This window comes from Notothenia rossii, assembly GCF_949606895.1.
Source record: "Notothenia rossii genome assembly, chromosome: 4".
NCBI classification, from domain to species: Eukaryota; Metazoa; Chordata; class Actinopteri; order Perciformes; family Nototheniidae; genus Notothenia; species Notothenia rossii.
In genome coordinates, this window is record NC_136902.1 from 93,767,101 (window position 1) to 93,787,099 (window position 19,999).

The 19,999-nt window shown below is 39.1% G+C and overlaps 1 protein-coding gene across 18 annotated transcripts in view; it reads right to left on the bottom strand.

Annotated features, from left to right (window-relative positions):
* The window catches only part of gramd1bb (GRAM domain containing 1Bb), a 186,377-nt gene that overhangs the window by 88,561 nt on the left and 77,817 nt on the right, over positions 1 to 19,999 (bottom strand). For 2 of the 18 annotated variants that reach the window (XM_079678498.1, XM_079678495.1), the window contains exon 2: positions 14,384 to 14,427. The exons of the other annotated variants lie outside the window; for them this stretch is intronic. In XM_079678498.1, the coding sequence (XP_079534624.1) occupies positions 14,384 to 14,427 (44 nt within the window). The remainder of the gene's footprint in view (positions 1 to 14,383; positions 14,428 to 19,999) is intronic. 18 annotated transcript variants of the gene reach the window in all.

The window sequence follows — 19,999 nt, forward strand, 5'->3', positions numbered from 1 at the left end:
ACAATGAAAGCCCAGAAAGTTACCCTGGATGAAGCTTGTTTTTCACAATAAAAGCCCCAGAAAGTCACTCTGGATTAAGCTTGTTTTTCACAATAAAAGCCCCAGAAAGTCACTCTGGATGATGCTTGTTTTTCACAATAAAAGCCTCAGAAAGTCACTCTGGATGAAGCTTGTTTTTCACAATAAAAGCCTGAGAAAGTCACTCTGGATGAAGCTTGTTTTTCACAATAAAAGCCTCAGAAAGTCACTCTGGATGAGGCTTGTTTTTCACAATGAAAGCCCCAGAAAGTTACCCTGGATGAAGCTTGTTTTTCACAATAAAAGCCCCAGAAAGTCACTCTGGATTAAGCTTGTTTTTCACAATAAAAGCCCCAGAAAGTCACTCTGGATGAGGCTTGTTTTTCACAATAAAAGTCCCAGAAAGTCACTCTGGATGAAGTTTATTTTTCACAATAAAAGCCTCAGAAAGTCACTCTGGATGAGGCTTGTTTTTCACAATAAAAGCCCCAGAAAGTCACTCTGGATGAAGCTTGTTTTTCACAATAAAAGCCCCAGAAAGTCACTCTGGATGAAGCTTGTTTTTCACAATAAAAGCCCCAGAAAGTCACTCTGGATTAAGCTTGTTTTTCACAATAAAAGCCCCAGAAAGTGACTCTGGATGAGGCTTGTGTTTCACAATGAAAGCCCCAGAAAGTCACTCTGGATGAGGCTTGTGTTTCACAATAAAAGCCCCAGAAAGTCACTCTGGATGAGGCTTGTTTTTCACAATAAAAGCCCCAGAAAGTCACTCTGGATGAGGCTTGTTTTTCACAATAAAAGCCCCAGAAAGTCACTCTGGATTAAGCTTGTTTTTCACAATAAAAGCCTCAAAAGTTACTCTGGATGAGGCTTGTTTTTCACAATAAAAGCCCCAGAAAGTCACTCTGGATGAAGCTTGTTTTTCACAATAAAAGCCCCAGAAAGTTACTCTGGATGAAGCTTGTTTTTCACAATAAAAGCCTCAGAAAGTTACTCTGGATGAGGCTTGTTTTTCACAATAAAAGCCCCAGAAAGTCACTCTGGATGAAGCTTGTTTTTCACAATAAAAGCCCAGAAAGTCACTCTGGATTAAGCTTGTTTTTCACAATAAAAGCCTCAGAAAGTTACTCTGGATGAGGCTTGTTTTTCACAATAAAAGCCCCAGAAAGTCACTCTGGATGAAGCTTGTTTTTCACAATAAAAGACCCAGAAAGTCACTCTGGATGAGGCTTGTTTTCACAATAAAAGCCCCAGAAAGTCACTCTGGATGAAGCTTGTTTTTCACAATAAAAGCCCCAGAAAGTCACTCTGGATGAAGCTTGTTTTTCACAATAAAAGACCCAGAAAGTCACTCTGGATGAGGCTTGTTTTTCACAATAAAAGCCTCAGAAAGTCACTGTGGGTGAAGCTTGTTTTTCACAATAAAAGCTCCAGAAAGTCACTCTGGATGAAGCTTGTTTTTCACAATAAAAGCCTCAGAAAGTCACTGTGGGTGAAGCTTGTTTTTCACAATAAAAGCTCCAGAAAGTCACTCTGGATGAGGCTTGTTTTTCACAATAAAAGCCCCAGAAAGTCACTCTGGATGAGGCTTGTTTTTCACAATAAAAGCTCCAGAAAGTCACTCTGGATGAAGCTTGTTTTTCACAATAAAAGCCTCAGAAAGTCACTCTGGATGAAGCTTGTTTTTCACAATAAAAGCGCCAGAAAGTCACTCTGGATTAAGCTTGTTTTTCACAATAAAAGCCTCAGAAAGTCACTCTGGATGAAGCTTGTTTTTCACAATAAAAGCCCCAGAAAGTCACTCTGGATGAAGCTTGTTTTTCACAATAAAAGCCCCAGAAAGTCACTCTGGATGAAGCTTGTTTTTCACAATAAAAGCCCCAGAAAGTCACTCTGGGTGAAGCTTGTTTTTCACAATAAAAGCCCCAGAAAGTCACTCTGGATGAAGCTTATTTTTCACAATAAAAGCCTCAGAAAGTCACTCTGGATGAAGCTTATTTTTCACAATAAAAGCCCCAGAAAGTCACTCTGGATGAAGCTTATTTTTCACAATAAAAGCCCCAGAAAGTCACTCTCTGGCTTCCTTGGCTTGAAATTAGAAGCCTGCTTTCGTTAACAGATGTGTAAAACAATAATGAACATGTGAACTCTTTAACTCATTTGATTGTTATGGTTTTACCTTAATCCAGTCACTAAGTATCTTCCCTTGAACACTTCAGGGGTCAGAGAGCATTCACTTTAACTGAATCTATAACAACAACAACAACAACAACAGCAACAACAACAACAACAACAACAACAACAACAACAACAACAACAATGTTGTACCAGTCAGAGTTCTGCACATACTTCCTGTTTAATCTCCTTAAAGCCCACACATTACACCTCATTAGGGGATAATACTAACTCTCTCACACCATCACAGCTGACATCTGATTGGCTGTGGCAGACTGCCTGGAAAAACACACACACACACACACACACACACACACACACACACACACACACACACACACACACACACACACACACACACACACACACACACACACACACACACACACACACACACACACACACACACACACACACACACACACACACACACACACACACACACACAGCTCTGATGATGTTGAGGTGTGCATTGATGTTATTTTAGGGATCGATTACAATCATCAAGCTGTTTGTCACTCATTCCAACATGACTCAGCATTTTAGCACTTCCTGTTCCAGAATAAGACAAACGAATACGATCGATAAATAGATTTAATAAAAATGTCTATTTATATCAACAGCTGTGTTTTTTGTTCGTTAGCATTGATTACTACTCTGAAGGGCAGGAAGAGGCATGATGTTCACACACAACAACACTAGCAGAAGCACTATGATCATTTTTAAATATTCTTCTTTCTACGTACGCTTCCCGTCAGGATGCTGATCACCTGCAGGCTCTCCTTCTGTCAGTAATGACCGCCTGGCTGCACACTATCCCTCACTTATGCGATGAACACATTGATGCATCAAACAATGCAGAACAGGTGATGTTTACTTTAGTTTTGACCCACGGAGGCAGGCCCTTTATTGCATGATGCATTAAGAGGACGTCAGCAAACATCACCATGCATGAGGCATTAATGACAAACATTCATTTGATAGCCTTTGAATCTGTTTGTGTGTGTGTGTGTGTGTGTGTGTGTGTGTGTGTGTGTGTGTGTGTGTGTGTGTGTGTGTGTGTGTGTGTGTGTGTGTGTGTGTGTGTGTTTGTGTGTGTGTGTGTGTGTGTGTGTGTGTGTGTGTGTGTGTGTTTTATGTGTGTGTGTGTTGTGCAGCTGAAGAGTGGTTCTGAATGGACAGCTCCTCTGAAGAGTCTCTCTGTCGCCCCCTGCTGACTTATACTGTGATTCAATATAAATCAGTAGAGGTTGGAAGTATTGAAGTACAAATACTTTGTTACTGTACTTAAGTACATGTTTCTGGTATCAGTACTTTACTCCACAACTTATTTCTGACGACTTTTTACTTTGACTTCTTACATGTTGAACACAAATACCTGTACTTTCTACTTCTTACATGTTGAACCCAAATACCTGTACTTTCTACTTCTTACATGTTGAACACAAATACCTGTACTTTCTACTTCTTACATGTTGAACAAAAATACCTGTACTTTCTACTTCTTACATGTTGAACTCAAATACCTGTACTTTCTACTTCTTACATGTTGAACACAAATACCTGTACTTTCTACTTCTTACATGTTGAACTCAAATACCTGTACTTTCTACTTCTTACATGTTGAACACAAATACCTGTACTTTCTACTTCTTACATGTTGAACTCAAATACCTGTACTTTCTACTTCTTACATGTTGAACAAAAATACCTATACTTTCTACTTCTTACATTTTGAACACAAATACCTGTACTTTCTACTTCTTACATGTTGAACTCAAATACCTGTACTTTCTACTTCTTACATGTTGAACACAAATACCTGTACTTTCTACTTCTTACATGTTGAACTGAAATACCTGTACTTTCTACTTCTTACATGTTGAACACAAATACCTGTACTTTCTACTTCTTACATGTTGAACAAAAATACCTGTACTTTCTACTTCTTACATGTTGAACTCAAATACCTGTACTTTCTACTTCTTACATGTTGAACCCAAATACCTGTACTTTCTACTTCTTACATGTTGAACTCAAATACCTGTACTTTCTACTTCTTACATTTTGAACACAAATACCTGTACTTTCTACTTCTTACATGTTGAACTCAAATACCTGTACTTTCTACTTCTTACATGTTGAACTCAAATACCTGTACTTTCTACTTCTTACATGTTGAACACAAATACCTGTACTTTCTACTTCTTACATGTTGAACTCAAATACCTGTACTTTCTACTTCTTACATGTTGAACACAAATACCTGTACTTTCTACTTCTTACATGTTGAACCCAAATACCTGTACTTTCTACTTCTTACATGTTGAACTCAAATACCTGTACTTTCTACTTCTTACATGTTGAACACAAATACCTGTACTTTCTACTTCTTACATGTTGAACCCAAATACCTGTACTTTCTACTTCTTACATGTTGAACCCAAATACCTGTACTTTCTACTTCTCACATGTTGAACTCAAATACCTGTACTTTCTACTTCTTACATGTTGAACTCAAATACCTGTACTTTCTACTTCTCACATGTTGAACACAAATACCTGTACTTTCTACTTCTGACATGTTGAACCCAAATACCTGTACTTTCTACTTCTTACATGTTGAACACAAATACCTGTACTTTCTACTTCTTACATGTTGAACCCAAATACCTGTACTTTCTACTTCTTACATGTTGAACACAAATACCTGTACTTTCTACTTCTTACATGTTGAACTCAAATACCTGTACTTTCTACTTCTCACATGTTGAACCCAAATACCTGTACTTTCTACTTCTTACATGTTGAACACAAATACCTGTACTTTCTACTTCTTACATGTTGAACCCAAATACCTGTACTTTCTACTTCTTACATGTTGAAATCAAATACCTGTACTTTCTACTTCTTACATGTTGAACCCAAATACCTGTACTTTCTACTTCTTACATGTTGAACTCAAATACCTGTACTTTCTACTTCTCACATGTTGAACTCAAATACCTGTACTTTCTACTTCTGACATGTTGAACACAAATACCTGTACTTTCTACTTCTTACATGTTGAACACAAATACCTATACTTTCTACTTCTTACATGTTGAACCCAAATACCTGTACTTTCTACTTCTTACATGTTGAACACAAATACCTGTACTTTCTACTTCTTACATGTTGAACACAAATACCTGTACTTTCTACTTCTTACATGTTGAACACAAATACCTGTACTTTCTACTTCTTACATGTTGAACACAAATACCTGTACTTTCTACTTCTTACATGTTGAACCCAAATACCTGTACTTTCTACTTCTTACATGTTGAACACAAATACCTGTACGTTCTACTTCTTACATTTTGAACACAAATACCTGTACTTTCTACTTCTTACATGTTGAACACAAATACCTGTACTTTCTACTTCTTACATGTTGAACTCAAATACCTGTACTTTCTACTTCTTACATTTTGAACACAAATACCTGTACTTTCTACTTCTTACATGTTGAACACAAATACCTGTACTTTCTACTTCTTACATGTTGAACTCAAATACCTGTACTTTCTACTTCTTACATGTTGAACTCAAATACCTGTACTTTCTACTTCTTACATGTTGAACACAAATACCTGTACTTTCTACTTCTTACATTTTGAACACAAATACCTGTACTTTCTACTTCTTACATGTTGAACTCAAATACCTGTACTTTCTACTTCTTACATGTTGAACTCAAATACCTGTACTTTCTACTTCTTACATGTTGAACACAAATACCTGTACTTTCTACTTCTTACATGTTGAACTCAAATACCTGTACTTTCTACTTCTTACATGTTGAACCCAAATACCTGTACTTTCTACTTCTTACATGTTGAACTCAAATACCTGTACTTTCTACTTCTTACATTTTGAACACAAATACCTGTACTTTCTACTTCTTACATGTTGAACTCAAATACCTGTACTTTCTACTTCTTACATGTTGAACTCAAATACCTGTACTTTCTACTTCTTACATGTTGAACACAAATACCTGTACTTTCTACTTCTTACATGTTGAACTCAAATACCTGTACTTTCTACTTCTTACATGTTGAACCCAAATACCTGTACTTTCTACTTCTTACATGTTGAACACAAATACCTGTACTTTCTACTTCTTACATGTTGAACCCAAATACCTGTACTTTCTACTTCTTACATGTTGAACCCAAATACCTGTACTTTCTACTTCTTACATGTTGAACTCAAATACCTGTACTTTCTACTTCTTACATGTTGAACACAAATACCTGTACTTTCTACTTCTTACATGTTGAACCCAAATACCTGTACTTTCTACTTCTTACATGTTGAACCCAAATACCTGTACTTTCTACTTCTTACATGTTGAACCCAAATACCTGTACTTTCTACTTCTCACATGTTGAACTCAAATACCTGTACTTTCTACTTCTTACATGTTGAACTCAAATACCTGTACTTTCTACTTCTCACATGTTGAACACAAATACCTGTACTTTCTACTTCTGACATGTTGAACCCAAATACCTGTACTTTCTACTTCTTACATGTTGAACACAAATACCTGTACTTTCTACTTCTTACATGTTGAACCCAAATACCTGTACTTTCTACTTCTTACATGTTGAACACAAATACCTGTACTTTCTACTTCTTACATGTTGAACTCAAATACCTGTACTTTCTACTTCTCACATGTTGAACCCAAATACCTGTACTTTCTACTTCTTACATGTTGAACTCAAATACCTGTACTTTCTACTTCTTACATGTTGAACCCAAATACCTGTACTTTCTACTTCTTACATGTTGAACTCAAATACCTGTACTTTCTACTTCTTACATGTTGAACTCAAATACCTGTACTTTCTACTTCTGACATGTTGAACCCAAATACCTGTACTTTCTACTTCTTACATGTTGAACTCAAATACCTGTACTTTCTACTTCTCACATGTTGAACTCAAATACCTGTACTTTCTACTTCTGACATGTTGAACACAAATACCTGTACTTTCTACTTCTTACATGTTGAACTCAAATACCTGTACTTTCTACTTCTGACATGTTGAACACAAATACCTGTACTTTCTACTTCTCACATGTTGAACTCAAATACCTGTACTTTCTACTTCTCACATGTTGAACACAAATACCTGTACTTTCTACTTCTTACATGTTGAACACAAATACCTGTACTTTCTACTTCTCACATGTTGAACTCAAATACCTGTACTTTCTACTTCTTACATGTTGAACACAAATACCTGTACTTTCTACTTCTTACATGTTGAACACAAATACCTGTACTTTCTACTTCTCACATGTTGAACACAAATACCTGTACTTTCTACTTCTTACATGTTGAACACAAATACCTGTACTTTCTACTTCTTACATGTTGAACTCAAATACCTGTACTTTCTACTTCTCACATGTTGAACCCAAATACCTGTACTTTCTACTTCTTACATGTTGAACTCAAATACCTGAACTTTCTACTTCTCTCATTTTCCAAACAGGCTGGTTCCTTTAGTCTGAATGTGTGTTTGGTGGCGTGATCATTATTATTTAGAGTCATTGCGTGCCTATTGATTTGAACACGATCCGTGTATCCATCATTTCCTGGTCTTCTCTAAAGAAGAGGGACCAATGAAAACGTTGTCATGTTGCCGTTGGTCACCATGGAAACATTCATTAGCTAACAATGATATTATTGTTCTATTAATATAAAGGGAGGTCAGGTACTCTTTAAAACAGCTGCTAGTTATGGGTACTTTTTACTGAAGTACATTTCAAAGTCTCTTTACTTTGACTTGAGTAAAGAAGTTTAGTCAGTACTTCTACTTTCACCAGAGTATTTTTAAACACGAGTATCTGAACTTCTACTAGGATGTATGCACTTCTGACATCTCTGTCTACCAGGCAATAACAGGAATTAAAGAGGCCATATTCCCCTCTCCTGAAGTGTGTTCTATAGATGTTGGTGCATGTAAATGGTCTGCAAAGAATAAAATCCAATATCAACCTGAAAATAGCATTTTAGCGCCTCTTTAACGTTTTTTCCACGGAGCGAGGCGTTCATTATGAGCCAGCGAAACATCGGGCGTGTTATTTCTGCTTCTCTTTTAGCATCCATTGAACCCTAATCTGTCCGAGAGATTTTTCATTTGTTCCTAAAAATAGCATTGTCAGATAATCTGGATTTAATCCCTCACACCACCTCCTGTGATTGGATGCCCTGTCACACACACACACACACACACACACACACACACACACACACACACACACACACACACACACACACACACACACACACACACACACACACACACACACACACACACACACACACACACACACACACACACACACACACACACACACACACACACACACACACACACAGCTCTGATGGTCTTGAGGTGTGTATTGATGTTGTTTTAGGGATCGATTTAAATTATCAAGCTAATTCTAACCTTATCCTGTTCCAGAATAAAAACAAATAAAAAGATGGATAAATAGATGAAACCAATGTCTATTTATGTTAACAGCAGTGTTTTTTGTCTCTTGGCATTGTTTACTACTCAGATTTTCAAAATGAAAGCACTAGAAAGTCACTTTATATAAGCTGATCTGAAGCCTGTGAAACGTGAAAACTTCACATTTCGACCTGTACTTGTTTTTGCGTGAGAAATCTTTAGGTTAATGAATGTGTGTATAGTTGAAAGAAAAGACACTGGATTTTTTCTAGTATTAACCGAAAACTTGAAATACATTTTTTCCATATGACGTCCAACATCAGTCCAGCAGAGCAAAGTGAGGCGGGGAGAAACAGATGGCCCTCTGTCACGTGTGTTTGCCATGAATAAAAGAACAAAGTGTGCTGACATTAAAAACATCCATTTGTTGTTTCAGCAAGCAGGAGGGAAATAAGCTGAACGCACACACACACACACACACACACACACACACACACACAGACAGACAGACAGACAGACAGACAGACAGACAGACAGACAGACAGACAGACAGACAGACAGACAGACAGACAGACAGACAGACAGACAGACAGACAGACAGACAGACAGACAGACAGACAGACAGACAGACAGACAGACAGACAGACAGACAGACAGACAGACAGACAGACAGACAGACAGACAGACAGACAGACAGACAGACAGACAGACAGACAGACAGACAGACAGACAGACAGACAGACAGACAGACAGACAGACAGACAGACAGACAGACAGACAGACAGACAGACAGACAGACAGACAGACAGACAGACAGACAGACAGACAGACAGACAGACAGACAGACAGACAGACAGACAGACAGACAGACAGACAGACAGACAGACAGACAGACAGACAGACAGACAGACAGACAGACAGACAGACAGACAGACAGACAGACAGACAGACAGACAGACAGACAGACAGACAGACAGACAGACAGACAGACAGACAGACAGACAGACAGACAGACAGACAGACAGACAGACAGACAGACAGACAGACACACACACACACACACACACACACACACACACACACACACACACACACACACACACACACACACACACACACACACACACACACACACACACACACACACACACACACACACACACACACACACACACACACACACACACACACACACACACACACACACACACACACATGAATTGAACAATACCACCTTGCCAAATGCACATGTGTTAAGTTAAAAGTGTCTCTTCTGCAAACAATTTCAAGCTTTTGGGTTAAACTAACTGGACTTATAACATTCACACTGCACATTTAGTTTTTATATTTAATTGAATATTCCATTTCTTGATGTCAATATTATCCTGTTTATATTGTGTTAACAGAAAAGTGTCCCTTCAATAGTGTTTATAGATGTTTTATCTTCACGTCATCTGTATATTTGTCTTACTCTCTAACGCTGGTTTATTTCTATTTTGAGATGTTTATATTTTAGAATTGTTTATTTCTATTTTGAGATGTTTACATTTTATAATTGTTTATTTCCACTCTTTGAATTTGTCATTCTGTGCGTTGCCTTGTTTTGGTTTATGCTGCAACTACAATATTTGCCAAAGTGGGATGAACAAAGTGCATTTATCTTATCTTAGTCACATATTGGTGTCTAAATGGGAAGTTTATCTCCTGTAAGACTGTGTGTGTGTGTGTGTGTGTGTGTGTGTGTGTGTGTGTGTGTGTGTGTGTGTGTGTGTGTGTGTGTGTGTGTGTGTGTGTGTGTGTGTGTAGTACACGTTTCTTATTTTATCTTGAATTGTATTAATCTGCGCCGTCCTGTTTTTCAAATCTAACTCTGTTGCTCTTAAACTCCTGAATTTCCCACAGGGATTAATAAAGGTCCATCTTATCTTATCTTTTTAATTGTCTCTTTAAAATAAAATACAACATTGAAAGAAATATAACTAGTGGCTGAACGGGTTCAAACCCTGAATCAGAGACCCTTAAGGACACGTGTCCCGTCCCGTACTCCTCACTGCCTGTAATTACGTAACACGCAAAGTGGCGTTAGTTAATTATGGAATATCTGCACATGACCTCAACCTCAGTGAGCGTGAGATACTGAAACCCCCGGGAGAGAAACCCCATCTGTGTCCTCAGAGAAACACGGAGCTAACCTTTATTCAAACAGACAAGCAGAATGAAAACACAGCAGCGGCATGAAGCTGCGTCGAAGATAAGAAGCAGCTTTTATATTTAAAGTAGGGCTGTGTAACGTTAAAGGAAATGAACGCAAATTGATCACGTTACCAAGTTCCACTTGAAGTTTCTCCCGTGATTCGAGCACATTATACAGAGGGCGATCGCATTATGAATACATACGAGTATATTTAGTACACATTATCGTAAAGCTGTCGGATTTGATGCCAATAATTAAGAAATCTCGTTTTAACAAAGTAAAAGATCCTCTGATTTCTTTCACCGGTTTGTCGTGCATTTCTTTATCACAACGCCACACCTGTATGTGTTTTATCTCCCCCCCAAAATACAAGAAAATAGTTAATTTTAAACGTGTGATTAACATGTTTTGGTTTATTGACAGCACTAATTCCACTCAAAACACAATTGAAATCGATGTGAAATGGTCGGAATAGAGCAAATTCATCCCATAGGATAAATAGGCTTTGACCACAAACACCTCTAACCGTCCAATCATATACGAGAGAGAAAGAAAGCCAACCCATCCTCCTCGTAGATTATCTTAGACACTGTAAACATTCCCACTTAAACCATTAAACCCTCCAGCTCTTTTGCAAATCCACTTTTTACCAGTCTGTCCATTGAAACCTATGTCTGTGTATGTTACAAATATTCAACAACAAATACATTTCAACAGAGTAAAAGGCAATCAGAGTATAAGACATTATTATAATAAATGATTATATGACAACAATATTGGCTCTTCAGGGCCTTTCTGATGTTTCCAGTCAGACAACACAATGCTAATCCCCACAGGCTTTACATCTGCTTACCACTGGTTGCTATGCTATTATCACCACGAGGCCTTCAAGGACGCCACTCCAGCTATTTTGAGCTTCAGAAAGATCAGCGTCACTCACGTTGACAAAGGCACAATCACACGGCAAGGCCTCAGACTTTCAAATCCCCTCCACTCTGCTCTGATTAAATCACCAAACATAAAGTCACAATAAAGACCCGTGTGGGATGGAAAAGCCTGGATACAACGACAAGGTCAAACATTGCAGATTGTACTGTGTGTTGTCTTTGGAAAACAACAAACCATATAGTTCAGTTATATATAACTCATCGGGTAATCCAAAATATATAACATTCAGGGTTATAATCAGTGTTGGAAGAAGTCTTTAATTCAGTAAAAGTACAAATACTATGGTCTGAAAAGACTACGTTACAAGTAAAAGTTATGATTTCTAAATGTGACTTGAGTAAAAGTACAAAAGCATCAAAATATATCTTGAGTACGGTTAGCTACGTTATCTTGTTAGCTTGATGTCACCACCGCTAAGCTAAAGGAGGCTAATGTTGGGCTATAAAGGAGCTACAGCACGGTCACATGACTTCACGTCACCACCACTAAGCTAAAGGTGGCTAATGTTGGGCTATAAAGGAACTACAGAACGGTCACATGACTTCACATCACCACCGCTAAGCTAAAGGTGGCTAATGTTGGACTATAAAGGAGCTACAGCACGGTCACATGACTTCACGTCACCACCGCTAAGCTAAAGGTGGCTAATGTTGGGCTATAAAGGAACTACAGCACGGTCACATGACTTCACGTCACCACCGCTAAGCTAAAGGTGGCTAATGTTGGGCTATAGAGGAAATACAGCACGGTCACATGACTTCACGTCACCACCGCTAAACTAAAGGAGGCTAATGTTGGGCTATAAAGGAACTACAGCACGGTCACATGACTTCACGTCACCACCGCTAAGCTAAAGGAGGCTAATGTTGGGCTATAAAGGAACTACAGCACGGTCACATGACTTCACGTCACCACCGCTAAGCTAAAGGAGGCTAATGTTGGGCTATAAAGGAACTACAACACGGTCACATGACTTCACGTCACCACCGCTAAGCTAAAGGAGGCTAATGTTGGGCTATAAAGGAACTACAGCACGGTCACATGACTTCACGTCACCACCGCTAAGCTAAAGGTGGCTAATGTTGGGCTATAAAGGAACTACAGCACAGTCACATGACTTCACATCACCACCGCTAAGCTAAAGGAGGCTAATGTTGGGCTATAAAGGAACTACAGCACGGTCACATGACTTCACGTCAGCACCGCTAAGCTAAAGGAGGCTAATGTTGGGCTCTAAAGGAACTACAGCACGGTCACATGACTTCACGTCAGCACCGCTAAGCTAAAGGAGGCTAATGTTTGGCTATAAAGGAACTACATCACGGTCACCTGACTTCACGTCAACACCGCTAAGCTAAAGGTGGCTAATGTCGGGCTATAAAGGAACTACAGCACAGTCACATGACTTCACATCACCACCGCTAAGCTAAAGGAGGCTAATGTTGGGCTATAAAGGAACTACAGCACGGTCACATGACTTCACGTCAGCACCGCTAAGCTAAAAGTGGCTAATGTTGGGCTATAAAGGAACTACAGCACGGTCACATGACTTCACATCACCACCGCTAAGCTAAAGGTGGCTAACGTTGGGCTATAAAGGAGCTACAGCACGGTCACATGACTTCACGTCACCACCGCTAAACTAAAGGTGGCTAATGTTGGGCTATAAAGGAACTACAGCATGGTCACATGACTTCACGTCACCACCGCTAAGCTAAAGGAGGCTAATGTTGGGCTATAAAGGAACTACAGCACGGTCACATGACTTCACATCACCACCGCTAAGCTAAAGGAGGCTAATGTTGGGCTATAAAGGAACTACAGCACGGTCACATGACTTCACGTCACCACCGCTAAGCTAAAGGTGGCTAATATTGGGCGTGATGGCGTTTAGTCGTCTCATTTAGACACTTGTAGGCAACCACAGTTTTTAAATCCACCAGAGGGGTATTTACTGACTTATTTTTTGCGTCGTAGAACAAAACGTTAATATCTCTTCAGCTTGTGTTAACCACAGACCTTATTTCAGGCTAGCAACCAAGAACACATTCAGAAAACCATTGAGTTATACACCGGGCACAGGAGGTGGTAAAATGCTTTATTGGGTCAATAACTCATTCCTGCTCGAATAGAAACAACTTTCTCTCGTGTTCAAGTTTTTGGATAGTTATATATTAGACTCTACAGAGAAGCCATTATTGGAACACACCTATAGTTTCTCCTCTAACCCTCGCTGCAGAGGACAATGCTGACTGAGATTCAGAAAACAACGCTTCAGCAGTTTCATTTCTGGATTTCACACAAAGTGAAACCCGAGGAAGTGGATTCAATCGTGGGATTTACAGAAAGTATGCCACAAAGAAACAGCTCCCTCCATTGGCATCAGTGAATGTGACAGACTCAGATGTGATGAACACATTAATACACACAGAGAATGGAAGATGGATTTATGTGACCACTATGCATCGTTGGTTTGATGATATGAGGTTAATGCTGAAGTGTGGAGTTTGCTTGTTGAGTTATTTCCTACCTTTGAGGTTTCCATATCAGTTTCTTCCACTTCTTTTGCTTGGCCTATCAGTGAGGGTAGAGAAGAGTGAATGAGAGATTTTTGTTGAGTATTTTTCATATGGTGATTGAAGTGATGGCTAACCAACAAGCACTGGTATTGATGTCACCTACAGTTTAGTCAGAAAGACACAGAAATCATACTTTTTAAATATCTTTTGGTCTTCAAATAGAAGATAAGAAACCCTTTTATGTTCTGTTTCTAGGTCTGCCCACGACCGAAGACTTCCTTAGTCGTCGGTTAAAGTGTTTAGTACTAGTCCTTGCACTTTTATGATATATTTAGGATTATTAATATATTTCTTGGCTTTGCAAAATGGTTTCAGTTCCACGGCTGAGAAAGAACATTATGAGTAACATCACGGTGTGTTGTGCTACATATAAAATAACTACATTTTAAATATCCGCAGGTAGCAACAGTGCTAACAGCAGGGATGAAAATGATTCTTAATTATCGTCGGAACAAGCAGCAGGGGCACAGGTAAATAAATGAACTAACAAATATATAATACAAATAAAACGGAAACACTAAAAAATGTTGCACCTTAGCGAAAACGCCTCATCACGGATTAAAACTTTAATTTTTTTAGTCACTGAGATCTGATTTTTTAAATATTGTAGGTCTATATATAGCCTATGTCTATGTGACCTACTGTCACTCACTGCTGACTGAGTGAAGCTGACTTCAGGGAAGTTACGCTCCAACTGCGTGGATATGGAGAAATATATATATTTTCTTTTCTGCAGAGTTTGCACGTCATCTTCTTTGGGTCGTTATTTACTATATTGATCCCACACTTTGGATTTCCTTGCCTTCAAATCACCGTAATAAGCAGGCACCGCTCTGAACGAAGTGAGAGGTTTTTTTTCGTCTGACGACAGCTCCCAAATGGATTTTATTATAGACTAACGTAGGTAATAGACTCACGAAAAATTGTTCTAATTGGTCAACTATTAGAGCCGTATCTGTTTCCTGTGGTCGGTTGAAGATATTTTTTTCAGGAGTTAGAGAAAACACACTTTACTTTCAAGGACAGAAATCACGCTGTCAGTCGTCTTGGTGCAATTATTCGGCGAGCACTTGGGTCTTTAATATGCTCTGACCTTTGCTTTTATCCAAATGTAGTCGATTCAAAGCAAAAGAGAGTGGTTTGAGACTAAAGGGAACAGCAGAAGAAGTCCAAGGTCGTGGTCGAATTGTCAGTTTAGCTTAGGAACCTTCCAGCCATGATAAGAGCTATTCGAATTCTATAATCTAGATGATAGGAAAGGAGGTTTCAAACTTCCTTTATAACCTCCTTTAGCTTAGGAAACATTGGACCTTCCTTTAGGAAAGGCAAGGAGAAAATGCTCCCCACAATGCCTTGCGGCCGCAGCATTTCCCGTGACACAACATTCGGCCGTTATCGGAAAAAACTATTATGACCGATAAATGATATCATGAAAGTTACGGTGCTTATTAAGCTTTTTAAAAACGTACGTAACTTGCCAAAGGGCTTTGTTTTGAACATTCATCAGTATTATAATCAAAAGGACAATTATTCGGCGAGCACTTGGGTCTTCAATATGCTCTGACCTTTGCTTTTATCCAAATCTAGTCAATTCAAAGCAAAAAAGAGTGGTTCGAGACACATGAGCTGAAACTGTCAGATGTGATCACTACGGGGGAATTCAAGTCAAAGGACAGAGAACAAGAATCCATTGGTCGATGAGATTGCTCTTATATCCCATATTTGAAGTCGTTTTAAATTGTGCCAGTTTGTTTGTTTTATTTGCATATTGACTGGTTAGTGTTCCATTTCATTTGTGTTTTACAGCTGTATTCGTCTGCCTGTACACTCACAGAAATATTTGGCCCTAATATAGAGATGTATGTATTTGAATTGAATATACAATTTCCATCCATTTGGATAACATAGTTCTTACATAGATTGACTAATAAACTCTATGCATTGCAAATACATCTACAACCTTATTATCAATACTTCCAATGTGTTTCAAATGAACCAAGCTTATGTATTCGATATAAATAAAGCCTATGCATTTTAAATTCATAAGATCCAGGTTTTAAATCTCTATATTAGGGCCAACTATTTCTGTGAGCGTATTGTTTTGTGTTCATTTGTTGTAACTTTGTTCGCTCTTGAAAAAAAGATGTTAATCTCAATGAGACTTTTTACCTGGTCAAATAAAGGATATATATATATATATTTATATATATACATAAGATAAGATAAGATGGACCTTTATTACTCCCCGTGGGGAAGTCAGTAGTTTAACAGCAACAGGGTGAGATTGAAAAACAGCATAGATTCACATAAGATTAAAAATTAATACAAAATTAAGATAACGTTAAAATTAAATACAGTTAAGTAGCTTTAAAATAAGAAATGAATTAAATGAACATATTTGGGTTATATATACATATTGTATTTTATATGTGTTTCTGTGCGTACAGTAAAGCGATGTGTGACAGGGAAGCAGTCTTTCACTGATGACTCAATACACGACGCCCACATCTCCATGAATCACTGAGGCCCGAAACCACTCCTCCATCTGCTCAATCCATTCACTCTTGCTGTGTTCCCCGATGATGCATCTCCCTCTCCTGTCAGAGCCGTTTCTACCCACTCCTTTACTCCAGACTGAGACTACCAGCCGCTATTGAGAAGTGTCTGCAACGCGTCATATACATGTTAGTCCTGAGACATTGATAAAGGGATGATTGTTCCTGTTGAGATGGAGCAATAACATGTGAGCTGCTGCTGAAAGAGGCGAAACAGAATAACCTACCCTAACCCTAACCCCGGGTGCTTTGTTCTGCTGTAAAGGTACGATGCAAAGGAAAGCAGGAATAATCGATACCCTGTTTGGAATAGCTAAAGGAGAAATCAATCAGCTACGTCTGAAGGCAAGTCCGAGGAGACAGACTACTCCCCTGATTTATGAAACGCTCGTTCCATTAAAGACGGAAGTGCTTCAGAAAGGCAATCTGGCTGATAGGATTGCATTTGACTGTAAAGGTCTTTGCCGTGTTGAGTGATAATCTGGCAGAGTTCAACCCCTGCTGTGTTGGACGTTTATTAGTGTTGACATGACGGATGGATCTCCACCTACCACATATTTACATTTCTTCCCTGCTGACAGCGGGGAAAATATTAGTTTCACCACGTCTGAAAGCTGCTGGGTGACGTCAAAAACCAAACAAGATCGTAAACAACTGGACCTTCGTCTTCGTCCTCGGTAAACACTTCATCACAGCTACGAGATGCTAATAAGGCTAACGGCAAAACGAATATTTATAACGTTAAAAGTCAAATGTAGATGCTGCATTCAAATATAAAACACAAAACGTAGGAAATCACAGTTTCAAGGTAAGATACTGCCTGCAAGACATCCATCGTCTACAGCTTTATATTTAAAGGTCACCTATTATGCTAAATCCACTTTTTCATGTCTCTGTGGAGAAAGAAAAGAAAGAGACTCTGAAAGTTTCAGGAACAAAGATTCTCTCTCTTTTTGATCCATTTCTATAAAAACCTGTCTGAAAATGAGCTGATCAGATTTTGGTCACTTTATGATGTCATAACGATGTAAACCAAGGTAACCCCCCCCTTATCACCTGAATCTCCTCCTAGAGCTCCATTGAGTTCTTTGTAACCAAATGTCTCTCAGAGGGGCGTGGGGAGGGGCTCCTTATTTTCATCTAAAGTAACAGACAGAGAATCAGCACTTTGGAAACAGGGCTGAAACAGAGGGGATTATGGGTAATGCTGCAATGATCTGTTTGGTGTTTCAGCCAATCAGAGACAGGCTCTGGATATATCTGAGACCTGTGATATATTGATGAAAGAGAGGATGATAGGGGACCTTTAGCTATAAATCGACGCCAATCGTCAATGTCCAATGACTTGTGATGGTTTTCCTAACTGACGTATTGTATCGTGTTTGGGCTCCTTCTGGATTAAAAATGCACAGTATTCTTAAAGCTTAAAGGCAAATGACGGCAGATATTATCACCCAAAAGGTGGCGGGCCATGACCTGGAGGTAATATAACCAGATGGGTTCCTCTCATGTTTACCCTGCGTCTGGAGGAGAGTGCTTATTTAGCAGAAACAAAATGTATTAAACGTTGGCGTTGCAGAGGGAAGTTTAGCGTGGTCAGCGGATTGATCTGCTGATGAACATCTGTGATTTACACTCACTGGAAACCCTGTGATGAGTCAGCAGTAAGTAACACAGGGTAAACATGAGAGCAACCCATTGGTTGATATTCCCTCCATGTCATGGCCCGCCACTTTTTGGGTAAATATATCTGCTGGGTATATCTTACACCTGGCGTCAAATACAGATTCTGAAGTCTTAGGTATACCGTGCATTTTTTATCTACAAGGGTCCCAAATATGATGGTCAGTGAGGCAACCATTACAAGTCATTGAAGATTGGCGTTGATTTATATTTAAATTAAAAGCTATGGCGGATGGATGCAGGCAGTAAGACACGGTTTTGCTCATCATGTGGACAATCTCTGGAGTGCGTAAAGGGCATGGACCATACAGAAGGACCAGATATCTTGCATTATTTAAAGCACTTCAATACTGTTTCGATGTCCCATGTGCGCTTGGTACACCCATCTGGTCCGTTTCCTTTAAGCACTCCAGAGATCCTCCACACGAAAGGCAAAACCGTGTCACTTGGCCAAGGTGGTTTCCACAAAACAGACAAAACATGTTTCACTACCGTAAACACACTCGTAGGGTCCATAGGTACCGGCGGTCTTTCCGCCAAAACAAACTTAACTTTGAGTCTATCACTTTCACGTCACTTCCAGTTTGATGAACATTCCCTTTCCGGTTTGATTCTCTAGTTCAGTGGTTCTCAAATGGGGGTACGCGGACCCCTAGGGGTACGTTGGAGTACTGCAGGGGGTACGTGAGATTTATGTTATGTTAATGAAAAAAACAAACATAATTAATGCATTTAAACAAACTACTAATAATAGATTAACTACTTTATTCAAATGTTTACAGTAATTCTGGATAATAAGATGGGAAAAGTAAACGGGGTGCTCTCTTTTCCTCTCCTTCTCCTTACAGCCCGTCAGTCTCGTGCAGCTCGCTGAACCTGTCTAACCGGCCTAAGTGACCCGACAGTAAAGAACAAATATATTTATAACTAGTTTAGCTGGTTCCAGAGTATACACTAGCTAAGTGTGTTAGGTCTAACTCTTAGTGTATTTTGGTCCGCTCACCGGTCCGTCACAGCGGCGGAGCTGTGATCATGCAGAGCTGTGTGTTCTCCATCAGCAGCAGCTGATCTGATCTCTCTCTCGCGTCCGGTTACACTTCACTCGCGTCTATGTCCAAATCTATCAGATCAAGCTAGTTCTAGTTAATTATATGACTGCTTGCTTATCAAAGGACCTAAACAATAAGCGTGTGGCCGCAACGGCGTGTGGCCGCAAAGTTTAGCACAGTATTATGCATATGTTTATATGAGGGGTCAAAATCCCATGCTCAGAAAACGCTCATATATTTTTTTCTCTTCATTCCCCACGGCCCAAAATAAATAAATATA